The 25,413-nt window shown below is 41.6% G+C and overlaps 1 protein-coding gene across 3 annotated transcripts in view; it reads right to left on the bottom strand.

The window, feature by feature from the left end:
- dok7b (docking protein 7b) overlaps nucleotides 1-25,413 on the bottom strand; it is a 55,304-nt gene that overhangs the window by 26,763 nt on the left and 3,128 nt on the right. For all 3 annotated transcript variants that reach the window (XM_052127300.1, XM_052127301.1, XM_052127302.1), the window contains exons 3-4: nucleotides 24,479-24,709; nucleotides 14,514-14,714 (exon numbers count right to left, since the gene is read on the bottom strand). In XM_052127300.1, coding sequence (XP_051983260.1) covers nucleotides 14,514-14,714; nucleotides 24,479-24,709 — 432 coding nt within the window. The remainder of the gene's footprint in view (nucleotides 1-14,513; nucleotides 14,715-24,478; nucleotides 24,710-25,413) is intronic.

Genomic DNA, 25,413 nt, shown 5'->3' with positions numbered 1-25,413 from the left:
CTTACTAGTTGAATTTCCAATTTCACATATAGTCATTGAGCACTTTATTAGGGACTCTATGGTACTACTGAAGTGTCAGATGTGGTCTTCTGTTGTTGTAACCCATCCGCCTCAAGGTTTGACGTGTTGTGAATTCTAAGATGCTATTCTGCTCACTACAATTGTATATGTGGTTATCTGAGATACCATAGCCTTTCTGTCAGCTCAAACCAGTCTGGCCATTCTCTGTTGACCTCTCTCATTAACAAGGCATTTCCATCCATAGAACTACCACTCATTGGATGTTTTTTTTTTTTTTTTTTTGGACACCATTCTGAGTAATCGCTAAAGACTGTTGTGTGTGAAAATCCTAGGAGATCAGTAGTTACAAAAATACTAAGACCAGCCTGTCTGGCACCAGCAAACATGCCACGGTCGAAATCACTGAGATCACATTTTTCCCCATTCTAATTGTTGATGTGAACATTAACTGAAGCTCATGACCCATATCTGCATTTTATGCATTGCACTGTTGCCACATGTTTGGCTGATTAGATAATCTCATGAATAAGTAGGTGTGCAGGTGTTACTAATAAACTGCTAAGTGAGAGTATCAGCAATGCACTTTTTACCAGTGGTGGCTGGTCAGAGGAGGCAAGGGAGCCTCCTCAAAAATATATTCAAAATGTTTGTCAAAAAACATATCAGAAGTAACCATTCAAGCCAATCAGCTTTCAGTATCACGTTTACGCTTCATCAAGCCTGTTTGTGGATAACACAAAAGGTGAAGAGAAACTTTCAAAATATGCCAAAATATTGATGGAATAAAAGTTATTGGAAGATCTAAAAACTTTTGAAAAAGACTGAACGACATAATCATTTATTTATTTGCCGCAATGGAGGATGGAGTTCGTTGACACATACAGTAGTGAGTAGATGTTACTGTACATGGAATGTGGCCCTCCATTCATTTATAAATGTTTGCATTGACTGTAGTCTGTAGCTGGCGCTGTGTCATGTGTTCCGTTCATTTGTTGTTTTTACAAGTATTGAGTTGGTGATCAGAAAGTGCTGAGTTGATGAGCGGAAAGAGTATGACACCTGTAGTTATCAAGACTATTTTAAGATATCAGGGAGAGGACATCATCTGTGTACGGGAGTATAATTACCAGTAAAAAACCTATCAAAATGATATTTAGATGCACTGCAATGTTTTTATTGGTTTGATCTATCGATACTAATTTATATATTTGCCTGCTCTGAAAATTCCATCACAGACCACCACTGCTTCTTACTAGTAAATATTATAATTTTATATATAAATTTGTTTTTTTTAACTACTAAAGCGATTGCCATTTCCTGATATCAACAATTAAGTAAATATGCAACTTAGTTAACATTTTCATTTTTTAATATCTAAGCTTAGGAGGATAATTTATTAGCTTGCTTACTATAGGGCAGGGTTTCCCAAATGGGGGTTTGCAAACCCCTGGGGGTTCGTGAGGGTACTCCAGGGGGTTCGTGAGAGAGTTTGAGGTTGCGTATAAAAAAAATTCTGTCATTTACCAATTTTTAAAAACATTGACGAATAATTCCAAATGTTGTCTATCATTTGATGAGTAAAAATAAAAAATAAACTTAAACCAAGTGTGTCAATTTTACCTTTTACCCATCCTTGTGTCTGCTTCAGAGCCATTTTTTCATCATCAGTCAGTTGCATGAGGGCACACTCTCTCTCTCTCTCTCTCTCTCTCTCCCTGCTTGTGCTGTGTCTTTCAGTGATAAAGAGAGCAAGATTGCGCACTCTCATGCAACTGTATTAAAAATTTACTGTTAACCGCTTGTGCGCTGGTTCTGATGGGTCTTAAGGTGTCATTTAGGTGCCCGCAAATATTTTATATGTTTATAAATATGTTTCATTTCATAAAAAATATTTCTAGAAGTAAATGGGATGCCCCCCATCCCCCCATCCCAGATTATAATAGTTGCTACAGCTTGTCTTGTTACTTCAATGAAAATGTTTTTTTTTTTACTGTGACTGTAGGGAAATCTCTGATTGGGATAGAAATGTATTAGATTAAATAAAATGTATCATTTTTATAAGAAAAGAAGAATAGATGTAATAAAGGTTCATTAAAATATAACAATAATAAGAAAAATAAAGTGCAAAGACATAAAATGTATTATATTTGAAAGGTTTATATTACTTAAAATATCAGGGGGTACTTCAAGTAAATCATTCAGGTCAAAGGGGTTTGGCCGATAAAAAAGTTCAGGAACTCCTGCTGTAGGGAATGGATGATGGAATGTTAGCTAAGCAGGCTAAATGGTTAGCATGCTAGCTGAAAACACAAAGGGAAATGTTAAATTTAAATATTTGTTGGTTTGGTTATATCATATGATATGTCATATATTGTAGGCTACAGCTTACATGACATTCATTTAAGAATTTTCATGCTTACCCTAATTCTTCAAGCAATATTATAGGATTTCCAATCAGGCACTGAATAGAATGTCCAAAACAACCAAGAAAGTTGATATTAAGTCTATGGTTAAGAGTATTAAAGACATTTATTACCATATGTTGTAAAAGTATGGTGCTTTGTGGATTGTATGAGCCAAATGCTTAGACAAGCAATAAAATGCCCACACAAGCAATACAAAATAAAGGTTATGAAATTGATTATTTAAATTGAGATTGTTCTTGAACTTTGAATTGAGCATAATCAAATGTAAAAAAAATAAAAAATTGAAAAGAAGTTTAGGATAGTGTACTGATAAATTCTGCTCTGTTGCCCACACCTCCTCCATACACATGTCAATAGCTAACATTATCTACAAAGCCTCTAACACATTTCAAACTAAAATAAGTGCTGGCAGAAGCACTGCCAAATGAACTGCAAAACATGAGCTATCAGAGAGGCTTGAGGTTTCAACAACAATGGAAAAACTAGGGTAACAAAGACTTGGTTTGTGACAAGATTCACTAGTAGTGACTCATCCACAGTAAGATTATGACTGTTTTTCTTTGTAGCACATGATGAGGAAAGAGACTTAGGCGGTCATTCATGGTGGTAAATATAGTCCTGTCAAATCCCTTAGCATCAATGTGGAGACTGTGAGCAGTATAGGAGTGATAGTCCTTTACAAAAATAACCATAACACCCTTAGCTCTTGGTTTCATAATTCATAAACAAACTGATAGGCTATTAATACTTGAGACATGTTTCCAACTCTCTGGCCATTTACTTAGCCTAAATTGTAAGAAAATAAAATATATATGCTTTTGGGATTTAAAGAGATAAACTACAGCATTGCTGATGTCGTAATGTTAATTTTGTGGTACATGTGGAATACTAACATTAATAGTGAAAAATGTAGACATACTGAGTGTGAAGGGGCTTGAGGTGTACCTCCATTTTATACTCTGGTTCTGGGTAATATATACAACCAGGGGGCACTACTACTGCAACATTACTTTCCAACTGAACAAAAATACAATTAGTAAAACATGTGTTTTACTGAAAATCCAGTCAAATATGGAAATGGAAATGCATGTTATGCTTGTCTTGAAATTGTGACTGGGCTGCTCCACATGTTTTCATACATTTATGCTTTCTTTACTATTTATTTGATTGTACTGCCAAATGTAAGGACATTTGAACACAGACTATGATAAAAAAAAAATGCAAAATATTATAAAATAAGCTTAATTATTTTTGTATAGTAAGTAGGTTTTCATTCTAAACATAACCATTATCTAAATCACTATACATCATCTGAACTCAATGCATGAGATTTTCTTTTCGTCATCAAATTCATGACCCCATTGGAACATTTCCAATCAGCTCTTACACTTGTAACATCCGCATGTAACATCTGTTAGCTGGATGACCTTCCAAAGGGATGAAATTAGACTTGTATTGTCAGTTTCAACTTGTTCTAAATTTCATGAAGTTCTAGATGTGTGTTAAGCCAAACTATTTCACAAATGCCTTACCTGAAAGAAGGGAAAACAATGATCTAAAATCTGTCTGTGGACAAACGAAGCCACAGAAAAAACTCAAAACCGCTCATTCTCCAAAATCAAATGAGACAGCTGACACGCTCAGTAATTGCACTGCCAGTATGTTTTGTCATTCTACTTGGCCTTTGACATGTCTTGGTAGAAATAGTGGCATGGCCATATTTCCAATTTAATTCACTAGTTGAGCAGCAAAGCACTGAATTTCATTAATGGCAGCGGGAAGAACACAACCTCTGTGTAGAGGCCAATCAAAGCTCATGGCTGTCAAACTGTAATGAGGTACGGCACTGGCCAACAGGTACATGCTCCAGAGGAGGTAATTATCTCTCTGTATGCATCTCAATGTAAATTTGGCACTCAGTTTTCTATGTCTGCTTTTTATCAACCTTCATACATTTTCAGAATGTAACCAATGTATAGAGACAGAATGATCTCTATACATTGTTTGATCAATATTTTTAACCAGTATTCCACTTATTTCCAAATACACAAAAAACTTTTGTAGTGGAAGACAAATTGCCTTTAAGTTAGACTTAAAATCTTCACATTCAGAGGTCAGTGATGAGTGATATAGATAATCATAATACAAAAAGAGATATGTATATTGGTTATCAGACACATAAACAAAACTTTTGTAAAATAATTGTCAAACTCCAAACTGATATTATGAGAAGTTGTAATAATAGTATGAGACAAGGAAATAGGCTTGATTTGAAAGATGGTATGGACATTGCAAAGAGGATTATATTTAAGATGTTGGTATTAATGTCATGTCTTGTCCTGTCTTGTCATGTTATGTCTCACTTCTGTTCTTTCCCTCTACTCTGTCTCCCTCGGTTGGTCGTTCTATGTTACTTCCCTCTCCTTTACTCCGCTCCCAGCTGTTTCTTATTTTCCCTGAGTTCCTCGTTAATCCTCTGCCCACCTGTTCCCTCTTTCCTCTGATTAACTCTCTATTTCTCTCCTCGCTCTCGCTACATTCTCTGTCGGATTCTCCACTCAGTTATACTACCCCTTAGAAGCAACTACTACCCTGTCTGTCTCTGTCCAGAGTCCTGTCCTGCTGGCGTATACTATTGTTATACTGTTCTCCACTAAGGACCTTCTCCGATCTCTGTGCCCAGTTACCTGGCGCTCACGAGCTAGTGGCACTCTACAGCTACCCGCTGCCTTGGGAGAGACCCGCTGGCTGTTATCGCTTCTCCACTCACCCTGTCTACTACCTGTGGACCACCACCGCTCGAAGGGAGCGTTTGTTTGCTGTTTTTGTTATCGTCCTCTCTGCGGACTGTTTTATTTGTATTCCTCTCAAGGAGAAGACCCTGTGTTGACTTTTTACTGAGCTTCATTAAAGACTCTGTTTGTTTCTTACATCGCGTTTGGGTCCTCACTTACCTTCATAACAGAAGAATCCGACCAAGATGGACCCAGCGACCCCGGCCACACCCCACTCAGCCGTCGAGCTCCAGGGAGCTATGTTGGGCAGACACGAGGCTGAGCTGTCTGCTGCACGACACACCATAGAAGGACTGGTCGCCCAAGTCACCGAACTCTCGAGGCAGGTTCTCATCCTTCGATCAGAGCCTCCGGCCTCCTCCAGGGTCCCCGAGCCCCCAGAGCCCAGGATTAATAACCCGCCGTGCTATACTGGTGAGCCCTCTGAATGCCATGCTTTTTTCACCCAGTGTGACGTGGTTTTTTCTCTCCAACCCACTACTTACTCCCAGAGCAGAGCCTGTATTGCCTACGTTGTTTCTCTCCTTTCTGGACGGGCTCGAGAGTGGGGTACCACCATCTGGGAGGCGGAGGCTGGATGTACAAACAGTTATCAAGATTTCAAGGAGGAGATGATTCGGGTTTTTGATCACTTTGTTTTTGGGGAGGAGGCATCCCGGGTCCTATCGTCTCTGCGTCAGGGTAAGCGGTCTGTTACTGACTTTTCCATTGAGTTCCCTACTCTCACAGCCTCCTATGACTGGAACGAGCCGGCGTTGCTCACTCGTTTTTTGGACGGTCTCTGCTCGGAAGTGAGGGAGGAGATTCTCTCCCGAGAGGTACCCTCCCGTCTGGATGCTGTGATCGAGCTCGCTATTCGCCTAGAGAGGCGTTTCGATCGCCGTCGCCGAGCTCGCGACCAGGAGTCTACATTTTCCTTTGCACCCCCCTCCGCTGCATTACCCACCCTCCTCCACCGCCCCGGTTCCTGAACCCATGCAACTGGGGAGCATTCGCATTTCTGCCAGGGAGAAGGAGCGGAGAATCACCCACCGTCTCTGCCTCTACTGCGGTTCTGCTACTCACTTCGTCACCTCCTGCCCGGTAAAAGCCAGTGCTCGCCAGTAAGAGGAGAGCTACTGGTGAGCACTACAACTCTGGTCTCTCCTTCGAGGTCTTGCACCACTCTTCCCGTCCATCTCCGCTGGACTGGCTCTGCTGCCACCTGCAGGGCATTGGTGGACTCTGGCGCGGAGGGCTGCTTCATGGACGACACCTGGGCCCGGGAACATGGTATCCCTCTCTTGGACTTATGTCAGCCCCCAACCCCATTTGCTCTGGACGGCAGTTCCCTTCCTAGGATTCAGCGTGAGACGGTACCCTGACTCTCACTGTCTCCGGTAATCACAGCGAGACCATTTCTTTTTTTATTTTTCAGTCCCCTTTCGCCCCTATTGTTTTAGGCCATCCCTGGTTAGTTCAACATAATCCCTCTATTAATTGGGCCAAGAATACTGTCCTTTCGTGGAATGTCTCTTGTCATGTTAAATGTTTGATGTCTGCTGTTCCCCCTGTATCCTCTGTCTCTGTTTTTCAGGAGGAGCCTGGTGATTTGGCGGGGGTTCCGGAGGAATATCACGATCTGCGGACTGTGTTCTGTCGTTCCCGGGCCACTTCCCTCCCTCCCCATCGTTCTTATGATTGTAGTATCGATCTCCGTCCAGGTACCACCCCGGGTAGACTTTACTCGCTGTCGGCTCCTGAACGTCGAGCTCTCGAGGATTATCTATCCGTAGCTCTCGAGGCCGGTACTATTGTTCCCTCCTCTTCTCCCGCCGGGGTGGGGGTTTTTTTTGTGCAGAAGAAGGACGGTTCCTTACGCCCCTGCATTGATTATCGAGGCTTGAATGACATAACAGTTAAGAATCGTTACCCACTTCCTCTTATGTCATCAGCTTTCGAGATCCTGCATGGAGCCAAATTTTTCACCAAATTGGATCTGCGTAACGCTTACCATCTTGTGCGCATTAGGGAGGGGGACGAGTGGAAGACTGCGTTTAACACTCCGTTAGGCCATTTTGAATATCGGGTTCTCCCGTTCGGCCTTGTTAACGCGCCTGCCGTGTTTCAAGCACTAATTAATGACGTCCTGAGAGACATACTAAATATCTTTGTTTTCGTTTATCTTGACGACATCCTGATTTTTTCTCCGTCTCTCCAAGTTCATGTCCAGCATGTGCGTCGCGTCCTCCAGCGCCTTTTAGAGAACCGTCTTTACGTTAAAGCTGAGAAGTGCTCCTTTCATGTCGCCTCCGTTAATTTCCTCGGCTCTGTCATTTCTGCAGAAGGCATTAAGATGGATTCTGCTAAGGTCCAAGCCGTTTTAGACTGGCCCGTTCCTAAATCGCGCGTCGAGATGCAGCGCTTTCTCGGCCGCAAACTTTTATCGACGATTCATTCAGTAACTTCAGTCAGGTGGCTGCCCCTGACTGCCCTTACGTCTGTCAAGTCATGTTTCAAATGGTCGGTTCCGCCCAGGGGCCTTTGATCTCCTCAAGACCCGCTTCACGTCCGCGCCCATCCTCGTGATGCCTGATTTGTCCAAACAGTTCGGTGGTCGAGGTTGGCGCATCAGAGGTGGGCGTGGGTGCCATCCTCTCCCAGCGCTCTCCCTCGGACAACAAGGTCCACCCTTGCGGCGTACTTTTCGCGTAAGCTTGTCGCCGCCTGAGCGTAACTACGATGTGGGTAACCACGAGCTGCTCGCCATCCGCCTAGCTCTAGGCGAGTGGCGACAGTGGTTGGAGGGCGACCGTCCCTTTTGTCGTCTGGACTGACCACGGAACCTGGAATACATTCAGCTCCGCCAAGCGACTAAGCGCACGCCAGGCTCGTTGAGCTGTTTTTCGCCGGTTTGATTTCGTTATTTCCTACGCCCTGGTTCCAAGAACACTAAACCCGATGCCTTGTCACGTCTCTATTCCCCGAAGTCTCCACGGACCCGTGGGATTCTCCCTACGGCCCGTATCGTTGGATCAACTGTCTGGGGAATAGAGAGGCAGGTTAAACGAGCACTTCGCTCTCACTCCCTCGCCAGCGCACCTGTCCTAGACACCTCCTCTTCGTTCCGCCCCCACCCGCCTGGCCGTTCTTCAGTGGGCTCACTTTCGGCCAAATTGGCTGGTCACCCGGCGTTCGGGCACGCTCGCTTCCATTCAGCCAGCGTTTTTGGTGGCCCACTCGGGAAGCGTGACACGCGTCGTTTCGTGGCGGCTTGTTCCGTCTCTGGCGCAGACTAAAGCCGGAATTCTCCCCCGGCCGGACTTCTCAGACCTCTTCCCATACCCTCTCGACCGTGGTCACACATAGCCTTAGATTTCATTACCGGACTCCCTGCGTCGGCGGGCAATACAGTCATTCTCACTGTCGTCGATCGATTTTCTAAAGCTGCCCATTTTATTCCCCTCCCAAAGCTCCCTTCCGCCAGAGAGACTGCGCAAATAGTCATCGAGAATATTTTCAGGATTCATGGCCTCCCCTCTGACATTGTTTCGGATAGAGGTCCGCAATTTACTTCCCAGTTTTGGAAGGAGTTTTGCCGCTTAATTGGGTCTTTCGTCCAGCTTCCACCCTCAATCTAACGGTCAAGCCGAACGGGCCAATCAGACTGTCGGCCGCATCTTGCGCAGCCTATCCTTCCGTAACCCCGCGTCCTGATCCGAACATCTTCCCTGGGCAGAGTACGCCCATAACTCGCTTCCGTCATCTGCTACCGGCCTGTCTCCTTTTCAGAGCAGCCTCGGGTACCAGCCTCCGCTGTTCTCATCGCAGATCGCCGAATCCAGCGTTCCGTCCGCTCAAGCCTTTGTCCAACGTTGCGAGCACACCTGGAGAGGTGTTAGGTCAGCTCTCTGCCGTTATAGGGAACAGACTGTGAGGGCGGCTAACAAGCGCAGAACTAAGAGCCCCAGGTATTGTCGCGGCCAGAGGGTATGGCTTTCCACCCTTAACCTTCCCCTTAAGTCTGTCTCGCGTAAGTTAACTCCGCGCTTCATCGGTCCGTTCCGCATCTCGCGAGGTTATTAGCCCGCCCGGCGCTGACGACTTCTCCCCGCTATCTGCGCCGGCGTCCACCCAGTTTTTCACGTCTCCTGTGTTAAGCCCGCTATTCAGGCTCCCACTCGTCCCCCTCTCTTCCTGTATGCGTGTTGAGGGCGCCCATCTATAGGGTCCGCAAGATTCTTGACATGCTTGCCGGGGTCATGGTCATCAGTTTCTGGTTGATTGGGAGGATTACGGACCCGAGGAGAGAAGTTGGGTTCCCTCTCGGGACGTATTGGACCGTTCGCTCATCGATGATTTCCTCCGTCGCCGCCAGGTCTCCTCCTTGGAAGCGCCAGGAGGCACTCGTTGAGGGGGTACTGTCATGTCTTGTCCTGTCTTGTCATGTTATGTCTCACTTCTGTTCTTTCCCTCTACTCTGTCTCCCTCTGTTGGTCGTTCTATGTTACTTCCCTCTCCTTTACTCCGCTCCCAGCTGTTTCTTATTTTCCCTGAGTTCCTCGTTAATCCTCTGCCCACCTGTTCCCTCTTTCCTCTGATTAACTCTCTATTTCTCTCCTCGCTCTCGCTACATTCTCTGTCGGATTCTCCACTCAGTTATACTACCCCTTAGAAGCAACTACTGCCCTGTCTGTCTCTGTCCAGAGTCCTGTCCTGCTGGCGTATACTATTGTTATACTGTTCTCCACTAAGGACCTTCTCCGATCTCTGTGCCCAGTTACCTGATGCCACGAGCTAGTGGCACTCTACAGCTACCCGCTGCCTTGGGAGAGACCCGCTGGCTGTTATCGCTTCTCCACTCACCCTGTCTACTACCTGTGGACCACCACCGCTCGAAGGGAGCGTTTGTTTGCTGTTTTTGTTATCGTCCTCTCTGCAGACTGTTTTATTTGTATTCCTCTCAAGGAGAAGACCCTGTGTTGACTTTTTACTGAGCTTCATTAAAGACTCTGTTTGTTTCTTACATCGCATTTGGGTCCTCACTTACCTTCATAACAATTAAGGAAATGTGAGAACATTAGTCTGGTAATACAGGCAAAATAACATTATTTTCACAAACAACATGTCTCATTTTACCATTTTTTGGTCCACTGCAATACAGTTGAAGTCAGAATTTAGCATACACTTTAGCCAAATACATTTAAACTGTTTTTCACAATTCCTGACATTTAATCGTAGAACAAATTCCCTGTCTTAGGTCAGTTAGGATCACTATATTTTAAGAATGTGAAATGTCAGAATAATAGTAAAGAGAATTATTTATTTCAGCATTTATTTATTTCATCACATTCCCAGTGGGTCAGTTTACCTACAATTTGTTAGTATTTGGTAGCATTGCCTTTAAATAGCTTAACTTGTGTCAAAAACATTTTGGTAGCCATTTTGCCACAACTTTGGAGGTATGCATAGGGTCATTGTCCATTTGGAAGACCATTTGCGACAGAGCTTTAACTTCATGGCTGATGTCTTGAGATGTTGCTTCAATATATCCACATAATTTTCCTTCCAAATGATGCCACCTATTTTGTGAAGTGCACCAGTCCCTCCTGCAGCAAAGCACCCCACAACATGATGCTGCCACCCCCATGCTTCACAGTTGGGATGGTGTTCTACGGCTTGCAAGCCTCACCCTTCACCGTTTCCCTTCAAACATAACGATGGTCATTATGGCCAAAAAGTACAATTTTTGTTTCATCAGACCAGAGGAAATTTCTCCAAAAAGTAAGATCTTTGTCCCCATGAGCACTTGCAAACTATAGTCTAGCTTTTTTATGGCAGTTTTGGAGCAGTGGCCTCTTCCTTGCTGAGCAGCCTATATTGTGGATATAGATACTTGTCTACCTGTTTCCTCCAGAATCTTCACAAGGTCCTTTGCTGTTGTTCCGAGATTGATTTGAACTTTTCACACCAAACTACGTTCATCTAGAGGAGAAAGAATGTGTATCCTACCTAAGCGGTATGATGGCAACATAGTCCCATTGTGTTTATACTTGTGTACTATTGTTTGTACAGATTAATGTTGTACCTTCAGGCATTTGGACATTTCTCCCAAGGATGAACCAGACTTCTGGAGGTCCACAATTTATTTTCTGAGGTCTTGGCTGATTTCTTTTGATTTTCCTATGATGTCAAGCAAAGAGATGCTAAGTTTTTTTAAGGTAGGCCTTAGAGTACATCCACAGGTACACCTCCAATTCAGTACACCTCATATCAGAAGCTAATTGTCTAAAGGCTTGGCATCATTTTCTGGAATTTTCCAAGCTGCTTAAAAGCACAGTTCATTTGGTGTTTGTAAACTTCTGACCCTCTGGAATTGTGATATACTCAATTAAAAGAGAAACAATCTGTCTGTAAACAGTCGTTGGAAAAATTACCTGTGTCATGCACTAAGTAGATGTCCTAAATGACTTGCCAAAACTATAGTTTGCTAATTGGAGGTCGACCGATATATCGGTTTTGCCAATTAATTGGAATCCATTACGATTTCTGGAACTATCGGTTATAGGCAAAAATCCACACCGGTAACTTTCCCCTATTGTGTCCGGTGCTGGAGCAGCTGGGAGGGGCACGCTGTCATTATCTAGTAGAATAGCGGCCTCTAGAGGCAAAATAAAAACTATCACTGATGCCTTGTGGTAGTTGTTTTGACACATGAGTATGTATGTTGAATGCAGCAGAACACTGCACGGAGCTGAACAATGCAGATTTAAAACACCAACAACTAAATGGTATGTATACAGTAAATGCTGTCATATCATTATAAAGTAATTAATTTCTTGACTAGATGCTGCATTAATAGAGAACAGCACTATGTTTACAGACCAGTCTGAGAGGACGCTAACATGAAAGCTCACCTCAAGCTGTTAGAACAATGTGACAATAAGCACGCAAGTCCTACCCAAATGTTTAAATAAAATGTATTATCATCTATTTGCATTAGTTTATATCCAGTCATGTTTATGCTTTAGCCAGCAAAGTTGTATATTTAAAGGTAGTGAGAGATTTGAGAAAAATATCTTCATGCAGTCAAGAGAAACGTATAAACAAATCAGAAACGCATCTGATATTAATAACTTTTTTATCCTCACAGTAATACATATTTTTGTCATTTTGATTAGATTATCATCAAGTGATCGGTGTGTGTGTTTGTGTGTGTGTGTGTGTGTGTGTGTGTGTGTGTGTGTGGAGTTTCTTTGAGAATTTAAACAAGCGTAACCCCCATTACACAGACAAGTTCAAGTTCAACAGCTGTCTTCCATAAGAGTCATTCTCTGTGCAGTCAAAGCTGCTTCAACCAGTCGCGGAAGAGACCCAATCTGAGCAGGAGTCGAGACAGGAGAGATTTAAAGTTCCGCCAGGTAATGCACACTCTAACACGGAGACGCTCGTATATATACACACACAACAACAGTTTTAGTGGTTTGATTGAGTGAACCACACGTTTCCTTTTCAAAAAGAGTTTATACAAAGTACATGTTACATCCTGCTTAAATTGTTTGTACAATCTTATTTTCGTGAAAATTCATATGTTCTTATTTATTGTTCTATTTTATTTAGGTGTAATATTGAGAAAAATACAAGTTTGCTGTAATGCAAAGATAATATTTAATTTTGTAAAAATATTTTAATTTGAAAACACTGTGCATTTATTGTTGTTGTTGTTAGTTTGTATGTTTGAGTTGAAAAATACACATTTCAGCATTATCAGTAATCTATTTGTGCATTTTCCTTGATAACCAAGCAAGTTGACTCATGATACCTTTTGTTTATTATATCGCAATCGCATATCGCAATATTAACCTCAATAATCGCAATATGAATTTTTTCCCAAATTGTGCAGCCCTAATCCCTACCATCCATACCTAAATCTATGCCAGTGGTACGAGATGAGAAAATGGTAAGAAATCGTTTGAGTTGGTTTACACAAAAATGCATGACTTTTCCTCTAATAGAGAAAAATAAACAAACCGAAAACAATGCTTTTAAGATTTCTCCTCAGTTTAGCCCATAACCCAAAACAAAACCTTACCAACAGGTCTAACACCTTACCCAAACCCTAAACGTAACCATGACTTTTATAGGAGAATAACTTTTGTGTACCATGGAAGAAAACATCAAGGTTTGGAACAAGGGAAGTGTATTACAGGTTATTGACATGCATCAGCCATATGTATTGCATAAATTAATATAGAGTGAGCAACCGAAATTCTGTTTGTTTGTTGATTGGTCACTATGGGAATAAAACTCCTACTTTTTTTTATATAAGCCAAGTCGCACAAGCACTGCTTGGCAGTTAACAGGGCCAAAGCTGAAGCCCTTTTCAATCTTGCAGAACATCCAAAACCTTGGATGTGACTTACAATCTACTAATATATTATAGCAATGAAAGGTATGCTTCTGGTGTGCAATGTGAGTGCCCCATTCCCCACCACCCCACCCCACCCAAAAAACACACACACACTTAAGTTCTTCCACTTGGTAGGCCTTTTACATGACGCTCTTCATTCTAAACACATAAAACTTCTCAACGTTCCCTTCATAGTGCACTCCAACAGCTGATTTTTAAAGAAAACCCTGAAAAACATCGCTTCGAGGCATGACAAATTAAGGAACCAGCTTATGATTATGGTAAAACACTTTTTGTGCTGTGACATGGCTAAGGTTGTAAGGAAGTTTCATATAAAATGGACTATTAGAGCCGCTGAAGCTACAGAACAGCTGCAGATGGATTTGCCACAGAAGCAGCTGGTGGGTTTTACTGGTGCTAACGCAATGTCTCATACTGGACCATATCACACATTACCACAAGTCTCTGTGTGGATGGGTGTGGGTGTGCAGAAAAGTAATGTGTATAACTGATTCTGCCTGTATGTATGGGGGAAGTGAGAACTTGAGAAAGGGGGTATATTGAGAGAGAGAGAGAGAGAGAGAGAGAGAGAGAGAAATGGGGTTATCTGATTTTCACATTTACTACTGGCAAACACCTCTAAGCTACTTCCACTACTGAGAAAGACCAATTGAAAAAGAGAGAGAAAACAACTTCACAGCTGAATACTTAATCATTCAAGCACTCTTATTGAATAAAACACAGTAACCTGGCAACAACGAAAACGAGAGATGGCCAAGAATGACTCTTGGAATGAATCTCAAAACATGAAGGACATATCTATTAAATTCAGCAATTCACCAATGAAAAGAATAATAACAAAGAACAATAACATAAACTTACAGTAGCCGCACCTTGTCCCGCCCTCAAAGACAAATCCATTAGGAACAGCACCATAGCGCCTTAAGTCTGACAGTTTCCATTGACCGATGACAGTTGGAGGGAGGTCTCTGGCAATAACAAGCAGGTTGTTGCACAAATGCAGTGAGGCAGGGCCGATGTCTAGTTTGGTGCCAGGCTGGACACTGACGTTAAATCTGTGGACTGAAAGAGAAATGAGTTTAAGAGGAGATTCTGTAATCAGACAGCATGACTTTAAAAATACCAATAGTTTATTATTAAACCATTGAAATTGACACAAAGCAGTTGTTATGGACAGGTTTTGGAAATGCCTCATTTACGTCTTTAGTGACACAGTCGATTATGTTTAAAAATCCAATTGAGTAGATTAGTACAGTCTTCTTAATCATTAATCCTGTATCTTGACTTAATGTGCTAGTTGACTGAATTCTCCTAACCTTTATTTTGTTTTTCAGTAATTTTGACCCAAACATCTTTTTTTTTTATCCAATTATATTAAAATTTCTTGACATTGTTCACATACTCTATCAGAAAATTTTAAATTTTTCTTAACATTTTCTTGGTTTTATTTCACTTTGTTACACTTGTGTTCTTGGTCAAAAATGACCAGCCATTGGAAATTAATGTATTAGACTACAAAATACAGAAATAATAAGTGTTTAGGAGCATCCCAATCCTTTAGATGAGCACATTTGTGGATGAGTGTTTGCACACACAAAGTCCTCAGGAACACACAAACACACACACACATATACAATGTGTGTTGTGATAATCATCATATTATGTTGTGTTTGGGCTCGTTTGAATCTGGATAATATGCTGTAAGTTAAGATATGATATATTGTTGTCTATATGTATGTTTCAGGAAGTAATAAGGAAAAACATGACAAAAAGACACTCCTGTTTATTATATTTATGTGTGTCAGTGGGAATTTTAAACACTAATACTCGCTGCAGTTTGGCCTCTGAGTGAAACAAATTTGTTAATTGCATTTTACTAATTAAGACCTTTATAACCATGTATATCACACAGCTATCTCATCTTTTTTATGCTTTTACCAACTCTGAATATAATTGTTTAGATAACATATTAGATAATTTGCAAATTATGAGAACAAAACTACTCTAATTTGTCAGCAAATTAAATACGCATTGTAAAGTTCTGATTCTAAGCTTTAAAATGACACCTAGTGATTAATAATTTATTACATAATTATTATTATTTGTAATTTTTTTTACAGGAATTTCCCTCCAGTAGCCCGATATGAGCTCAGATCAATTAATCATTCTAGCAATAAATAAAATATATATATTTTATATATCTAAAAAAGAAGAACAAAACCTGTCATGATTGCTAAAAAAGAAGTTGACAAAAAGGTTTAATGCAATATCTTTGGATAATATAATTATACAATATGTTATTAGTTATTTTAGGTTCATTACATCCTTAATGTCCCAGATTGGCCAACACACAGACATTACTTCAGACTCCAAATCAATAGAAACACTACCTTAATTAATCTTAATTAAGACAATCAATATTATCCAAGCAGGCAAATTAATGATACCGTTTGCCTGTAGCAGTGTGTATCTACAGGATGTATCTGTATGCGTGTCTTGCATCAGTAATGAGATTAATGCTTTTCTATGACTCAAATTTCCCTATGCACCTTGTCACATTATACTTAGACACACACAAAATATATTTTCATGATATGATACCTTTTATAATACAAGACTTATTGATTTTACACACACAAACACACTCTAATTTCCTTGAATAGCCAACCAAGCATAAGTAGTCTATAGTCACTAACTCATCGATCATGAACAGTCTGAGGGGAGTTGGTTCAGCATGCTTTATACAGCAGGAAACTGATAAGAGCAGCAGAGCAGAATGAGACATGAGCATCTTGCTCCACCAAACTCCATCTATCATCTTTCTGTTTGCCTTAACACAAGACAAATACACAAACATGATGCTGCAAATTGAGGTATCGAAGCAGAAACAACATACAGAGTGACATCCTTAATTGTCAGTTTACATTTTAGTTCAACAGAAACCAAAAAACACATTGTGTTTTTTTCTTGAAAGGTAAATGATGGAATTGTCTGGGACAATCTTTCATTTTTATTCAGCATGTCAATTGGATGAGCGGCATTGTAAATTTGATTTGTAAAGGCCTGTGAGCCATCTCCAGTATCACATTTTGCAGTCAGATACTTTTCTATGTTTTTTTTTTTTGTATGTGTTCAAGCACATGTTCTTGGAAAACTTGAGAGAACTTATGGAGTATCACACATCACAGAGTCCCAATTATAACTCGGCTGCTTTCCCATAGGACATGCTGCACTGCTCTAAATGCTGCTAAGCATTCAAGGATGTGACTTGAGACAGGATACTCAAACTAACAGAAGATTTAATATGTAACTTCTGAGAGCCGCTTGGGTATAGATGTGTTTCTGTACGTGTTTTTCGCAAATGTCTGGGATTAACACACATAGTAGCTGCATTAAACCACATGGTGCCAGAGGCCAGGTCAGATATGAGACCCATTCATTCCCCCGGTTACCAATGTACACCATATTTGTGACATTTGCTCCGGTTCCGGTCTGCTTGGCATCTGTTTAACCCTATGGAATCACCCGTTTCGAAGGGCACTTCGAAGCAGTTATTTATGAGCCCTTTGGTTTGGAACGACACTTCAACATGTCAGCCACAATCATTCCTCCAACAAAGTGCCCTTCGGAGGCAGATTTATCCCGCTTGGAACGCAGGGTTGGTATTAAGGTGCATTTTGGGCAATCCGTTTGAAAAGGTGTGATACTTAAGATAGGTGTAAATTGGGTCCAAAATGTTTTGAGATTTCATTACTTCAATCAAATGGTTGCCAAAAGTGCTTGAAAACGCATATGACAGCATTGAGTTCCTAGTGTAAAGGCACATCCATGATAACAGAAGCACCACATATTAGCTTGTCAATAAACCAATAAACTAAAACAAGAACTTACATTTTGCCAATTATATGTGGCTTTAAAAAAAATAACCATCTGATCAGAACATTTGAAATAGTGAATATATGTACTTGCACAAGAACTTCACAGAACTTCTTCAGTGTGTCTGATATCAACATGAAGGGACACAAATGAGAAGAACACATCTGAAGCTGAAGCAGTTAACATTAGTAATGTCAGTCGATTAAAATATTTTTATTGTGATTAATCACATTATTTTTTTCATAGTTAATCGCAATTAATCACAGATTTGGAAAGTGCTGAAATTTCACTCCATATATACTTATTTTACTATCAAAATGCACTAATTTCCTACTTAGGAAAGAATACAAAACAATAATGCTTTATTAACATTTTCCAAACAAAGCCTTCTACAGTATAAAGATAGAAATGCACTAAAATAGCACCCATTCAAGTAACATTAAATGTTTCACAAAGTCTAATTGGGAGGCTGACTAATTTAAAGAACTATGCAACCACTGGTTGAGTATTCATTGCAATTTCCATAAAATCTCTTAAATTCTCATCCTCCACAGACGGTGGCTATCCGCTTTGCTACAGCAATCATGAAGCCACATTCACGATTCCCATCAGAGCATCAACGCATCAAGTGCTGCTTTGAACTTAACATGAAAAGCACTTGCAAACCACATCTGGTTCTGCATTTTCGTGATAGTTAAGACTTGAAGTGCTAATGTGGTAATTAAATTGCGCCTAAAAAGAACTTGATTTCTGTCACCATCTGGGCTTGTTTTGTACAACAAATAGCGTTAAGAGGTCACAGCTGTTGTGTGTGTTGTGGTGTATGAGTTAGTGTAAAGAAATCGCAAAGGTTCAGCCCTGCTCAGACCAGTGTATACGCTGGTTTATGCATTTTTAACAGTAAATGCTTTAATCGCAATTAATAAAAAATTATGTGTTTAACTTTAATCACATGCGTTAAAGCGTTAACTTTGCTCTAGCTCTAGCTGATACACAAAAATAATGGAGAATTCTACGTTTGGGCAAGAATAATTAAGAGAGATTGTGTTCTTTCCTTTTACATTTTGTGCTTTGTTATTATGCAGTAATACAGCCTTTCTCAAAGTGGGTGCCGCGGCACACTGGGGTGCCCCCTGACTGTGTCAGGGGTGCCGCCAAAAAATTACGTAGGCTAAAAAAATAAATAAAAAAAAAATTTAAAAAAATCTGACATTTCATATATAAATATATTTGAATTTACATAAATACAATCTTCTTCTTTTTAAACATATGAACGTATTAATAAAATTGTAAATTCATTTTAGATAAATATATATATATATATATATATATATATATATATATATATATATATATATAAAATTAACCATAAAAATCCGTCTCACAAGACCGAAGCAAGACACACACACAACTTGGCGCTAAGTGACGCAGCCCATAGCAACGCGTTATAGCAACAACACCTCAGACTGACAGAAACGTAAAAATAAACGTGAATTTAGGCCACTTTTAGTATCTCTGGTGCATTTTTTAACATGCATCTTTTTCTTATCGTATTGTATATATATTTTTTTCATGTCTGCCCCTTTTTATTTTATTTTAACTGCATCCTGCACTTCATTTTAGTTCTCCTGGTCTGGATTTGTTGTTGGGTTCTTGTATTGGGCGGTCCACCTCTTACGGTTTTATGGCATTTGTGTCTCTGATTAATTATTTTGTGAATTACTTTGCAAACCTGTGTTTTTAAAGGTGCTATAAAGTTGTTATTATTATTGTTATTTACAGTTCGTATTATGCTCTGTTCATTACTGTTCTGTCTAAATAAACAGGACATTTGCATTTACATTTGGGTTATGCAGTGTTTTTAAATTATATTTTACACTGGGGTGCCTTGAGATTTTATGCACTTTTGAAAGGTGCCCTGACTGAAAAAAGTTTGAGAAAGGCTGCAGTAATACACTGAAGTAATGATTGATGTACATTGCCATGAAATCAAGAGACCTTTCCCTCAAAATCCAAAAGCAAGTGCTCAAAAGAGACATATGTCGACCAGGTGTAAACAGTGATATGTCTTGCTTGTCATCTTGTGATTATTTTGCCCAAAATGCATGTTAATACTGGGTGTAAACAGTGCTGTATATCAGTGGATATATCTTAGGAGCTGGAATGCAATTTATTTTGTTATTTGATTCATTTGACCTGCACTGGTCTCTTGCAGGTGAGGAAATTTTTTTTTAATGGGCAGACTTATCTTATTTCTATGGTGCAGATAGATAGTAGCCAATTTGAGGAAACAGAGAAACTTATTACAGGAAGCTGCATAGAAAAGGTTACCCGTTAGGTCACAATTCATTTCAATGAAGAGTGAGATTAACTGAGAGCAGGCGCTATCCTGTGAAACTGTGAAAAGTGATAGAGAAGTGGATTGTGAATCTCAGAACTGTGTGTGGCTCCAGAGAATACCACTGCCATATTAGGGCTTCACTTTTATGGCCATAAAAATATTGTTAATTACTTCCATTGATATTGCAATTGTGATTCATTTTATTTTATATAATTTATGTTAAAATACTTATCAAAAGGATAGTTCAGACCCTGAATTCTGATTGGATGAGCCTGATTCCAAGCTGTTGTAAAATGACAAACAACCACACAACATCGAATTTCATATCAGTGTGCCAAATTGGAGGATTGCGGCATTTGATGCCACTATGCCAAAGACATGGAAGATTTCACTATCAGTTTTGATTTATATGGTGGATTAACAGTTGATAAATGGTGGGAGGACACTGACTTACACAAGGAAAACAAAAAAAATGGCAAGACATTCTGAAATTAATGAGAGAGAAATAGAGGATTTGGAGAAATTAAGAAACAAAACCGGGACCATTAAGCAGAATTTGTGGGTCGTTCACTGCTTTCAAACCTGGTGCACTGAGAAAAATGTAGCTCTGGATTTTTTTTTTTTAAATGACCAAAACAGAGCTCAACCAATCTCTGTGGCAGTTTTATGCTACAGTAAAAAATGGAAAAGGAGAGTTGTATGGATTCAGGAGTTATGTTGGTTTACGAGCGGGGCTGAACATGTACATCAACGACCCACCACTTAGTCTGTCTTGGTGTTTACTGAAAAATTCTGACTTCACTATACTAGAAACAATGTTTTCCTTGGAGTGGTGAAAAAAAAAGAGAGGGACAAGACAAGTCAACACACCACCAGGCTTTAACAAACAAACATTTTACCAAGATCAAACACTCCGACACACTGAATCCAAACACACTGCAAGGGCTTGTCAATAAAGTTTGGTTTGACATGCAACTGCATCTAGGACAGTGGGCGAAAAAGAGAAATCACCAACTGCGTGCTGAATCGTTTGTTGTTCGCAAGGATGAGAATGACATCAAGTATGCAACCTTGACTTTCAATGAAACCACTAAAATCTATAAAGATTGCAACAAGAGAGCCTGAGAGAGGAGACGAGGATTCATGTACGAGCAGCTGGGAGATGCACTATATCCTGTCACCTCGTTTAAGAAATACGTGTCTGTTACGAATGAGGCAGCGAGGAGAGAGGATCTAAATGCAGGCTTCTTTATTTATTAAACAAACACAAAACACAAAGGAAAACCCTTGATGGGGAAACAAACATAAACTAAGAACTCAGGCAGGGAAACACAGATCAGGCTTGACAACATTCAATGAACGACAAGGAGTGAACAAAAAGCAGGGCTTAAATACACAGTGAGTGATGACTGAATAAGACACAGGTGAGAACAATGAACAAAATGGCAGTGATGATGGCAGGTGGATTCTGGGAAGTGTAGTACATTTAACAATGACAAGTGAAACCCAGGGCAGACAACAAGGGAATCGTGACATAGCCCCCCTCAAAGGAGCGGCTTCCAGACGCTCCTCAGAGAAAAATAATAAATGAAAAAAAAAAATCGTCCAAGGAGTGGGGGGGGGGGGGCAAACAGTCAGACCAGAGGAGCACAAGGGGCAAACAGACAGACCAAGGGGCACAAAGGGCAGACAGGCAGTCCAAGGAGGCACAGGGAGCAGACAGGCAGACCAAGGAGGCACAGGGCAAGGACAGGTTTGGGGAACCTAGGAGGAGGCCACTGGACAGGGACTGGGTCAGGGGGCCTGGGAAGAGGCCACAGGACAGGGACCGGGTCAGGAGGCCTGGGAGAAGGCCACAGGACGGGAACGGGGTCAGGAGGCCTGGGAGCTGGCCACAGGGCAAGGACAGGTTCAGGAGGCCGAACCGTGGGAGGTGGAGCCGTTGCAGGCGGAGGCGTGGAAGTAAGTGCCGTAGGAGGCTCTAGAGGCGGAGACCTGGAAGGCTCTGGAAGCGGAGCCGATGGAGGTGGCACCGTAGGAGGCTCTAGAGGCGGAGGTCTGGAAGGCTCTGGAGGCGGAGCAGATGGAGGTGGAACTGTAGGAGGCTCTAGAGGCGGAGGTCTGGAAGGTTCTGGAGGTGGAGCCGATGGAGGTGGCACCGTAGGAGGCTCTAGAGGCGGAGGTCTGGAAGGCTCTGGAGGCGGAGCCGATGGAGGTGGCACTGTAGGAGGCTCTAGAGGCGGAGGTCTGGAAGGTTCTGGAGGTGGAGCCGAGGGAGGTGGCGCCGTAGGACGCTCCAGAAGCGAAGCCCTGGAAGGCTTGAGAGGCAGAGCCCTGGGAGGCTCGAGAGGCTTGAGAGGCGGAGCCCTGGGAGGCTCGAGAGGCGGAGCCAAGGGAGGCTCAGGAGACGGAGCCGTAGGAAGCCCGGGAGGTGGAGCTCTGGAAAGCTCGGGAGGCTCGGAAGGCGGAGCTCTGGAAAGCTCGGGAGACGGAGCTCTGGAAAGCTGGGAAGGCGGAGCTCTGGAAAGCTCGGGGGGTACTGGCTCTTGGACGGTCGAGGCTACAGGCGCTGCTCACTGACATCGGAGGCTACAGGCGCTGGCTCACTGACATCGGAGGCTACAGGCGCTGGCTCACTGACATCGGAGGCTACAGGCATTGGCTGGTTGGCCGTGGTTGGCGGAGGCTGGAGAGCAGAGGCCTTTCTTCTCCTCCTCCTCCAGGCGGATGAAGTTAGCAGCGCTGGTTCGTTGACTAAGGCAGGCATGAAGGGACGAACCACGGGCGAATGGAGAGTTACCACTGTGGGGGGAGCTACGGGGTCCTCCTCAACGACGTCCACAGTGAACGACGAACCGCAGGCTAACAGGGTCTCCTCCACGAATTCGCGGAGCGTCCAGCCGCGTGTCGCCGGTGGCAACCGCTCCTTGAGTGCACCGTTCAGGTTGGCCCGGAAAAAACCCACCAGGAGGGAGTCTGGGAAGTCCGTGACCGTCGCCAGCTTGAGGAAATCACGGATGTGGTGCTCCACCGGACGGCTTCCCTGCATCAAGCTGAGCAGACTGCAGTTGGCTTGTGAAACCGCTAGATCCATGGTTGGTCTTTGTTCTGTTACGAATGAGGCAGCGAGGAGAGAGGATCTAAATGCAGGCTTCTTTATTTATTAAACAAACACAAAACACAAAGGAAAAACCCTCGATGGGGAAACAAACATAAACTAAGAACTCAGGCAGGGAAACACAGATCAGGCTTGACAACATTCAACGAACGACAAGGAGTGAACAAAAAGCAGGGCTTAAATACACAGTGAGTGATGACTGAATAAGACACAGGTGAGAACAATGAACAAAATGGCAGTGATGATGGCAGGTGGATTCTGGGAAGTGTAGTACATTTAACAATGACAAGTGAAACCCAGGGCAGACAACAAGGGAATCGTGACAGTGTCCTTGTTTCCACTGAATCCACCTGATTTTTATCTGCAACCAAAGAGGAGCAATTACAGCAACAATGTGTGGTAAGTAATTTTATAAAATGGTAAAATAATAATGATAAAAATCGGGCCCTAAAATGAAATCGAATATACATTTATTTTTTCTAAAGATATGCCAGAGAACCAATGGAGGTAAACTTCCTTGGCTCAAAGTTATCTTGAATTTGTAAGGCTGCTGGAATTGAAAGACTGTACACAAACCACTGTTTGCGAAGTATGACAGTGCAGAAATTTGTGATGCCAGCTTGGAGGCTAGAGAAATTATGGCTGTGACCGGACACCGAATCGAATCATCTCTACAGTCGTGGCACCTGAACTACAGTGAACGGAGAAGCCTGCACCGCCTCATTAATATGCACTTACCCTGACACAATCACCTCTGGTTCATCAGCAAAAAAAAATCCAAACGTTGTTGAACTCTATTTTAAAGCAGACATCAAATTGACGGAAATTTCATCAACAGAATGGTCCAAATTAATATCAACAATAATTCTGATCATTAGAAAGTCATAGAATGATCTTACATTTATAGTGATCATACATTCATAATGACCTTACTTTACTACTTGGAAGAAGAATTGTTTATTGTGTGGATTATATTTGTTATTAATAAATTGAATTATTTAATAAACACTGGTGTCTTTGATTGCTGTTACAGACGTTTTATAAAAGCAATAAGCCACTCGAGGTCAAGCCTTACAGTGATTCTACCACAGGTAAAATGCCCTCTCGTGGCTTATTGCTTTAGTAACTGAAGACATTGCCTAAACAGTGAACCTCACATTGGCCCCCTTAGCAGCATGAAAAACAAAACTGTTATTCAACTTTAGAATTCATTATACACAGATATCGAGGAACTGACATGTAATTCGTCACAATGCTAAACTGCTACAAAATCTTTGACGCAACATGAGTAGACCTAAATGGAATACTGTAATTGACACTTTTCACAATTTGTTGTCATTGTAACCTCTACTATTTATCTGATTAATTGTGAAGCTGCCCTAGTGCCTATATCGTCTATGCCAGGATCCGCCACTGAGCAGAACATCACACATTTCTGGTGAAAGACAGAAGGTCTCTTCATCAATACACACACAAATGCTCTTTTCTCACCCTCTCCAAGGCTGTAGCGGATACGAGCGTCCCAGGCCAGAAGGGTCACTCTGTTGTCAAAGCCCAACATGACAGACTGGCTCAGGCAGAGCAGACTGAGCGCATAATTGACTCCATCAAAGCCCTGGAGAGCCTCTAGTCCACAGATATCCCTCAGCGTGACCTGACTCCTCTCCCGCAGTCCTTTACTTTTCTCTCCACGCTCCTTATACACCAACAGGGACAGACAATCTGAAACAGACAGAGTGAAGATAACAGATTCATACAACATGAGTAATACATGTTTATGGAGATTATCAAAATCAGCTTTATTGCCAAGTATGCTTACACATACAAGGAATTCGTCTTGGTGACAGGAGCTTCCAGTGCACAATAATACAAAAACAATACAAAAATATCAGCAAGGCATAGATAATAATAATACAAAATAAAAAAATAATTGTACACATATGTACATATACACAGACACACACATACATACATACATACATATACACATATGTAGTGCAATCTAATACAAATCTGTTATCTGTTATGTACAGTGTAAAATAAAAATCTGATATGTACAGTGCAATTTTTTTTTCCCCCCAGAGGAATAAAGAGGTTGGATGTGTTGGATAAATATGAAAAAGATTGAACTGTGTATTGCACATAGTTATTGCTCAATGGGGCAGTTTTAACAGTTCATGATATGTAAAAAGGTAAAAAACTGAGGTAAAAAACTGTTCCTGTTCAGAGCTCTGAAGGGTCGGCCAGAAGGCAACAGTTCAAAGAGGTAGTGGGCAGGGTGAGTGGGGTCTAGAGTGATTTTTACAGCCTTTTTCCTCAATCTGGAAGTGTATAGTTCTTGAAGGGGGGAGGGGGTCCGAACTGTCCTTTGTAGTCTTCTGATATCTGATTTCATAGCTGAACCAAACCAGACAGTTATTGAAGTG

The sequence above is a fragment of the Xyrauchen texanus genome, chromosome 5 (genome assembly GCF_025860055.1).
Source record: "Xyrauchen texanus isolate HMW12.3.18 chromosome 5, RBS_HiC_50CHRs, whole genome shotgun sequence".
NCBI lineage: Eukaryota > Metazoa > Chordata > Actinopteri > Cypriniformes > Catostomidae > Xyrauchen > Xyrauchen texanus.
Note: the sequence above shows the minus strand (reverse complement) of the source record. Positions and strands in the feature narration are given on the sequence as shown.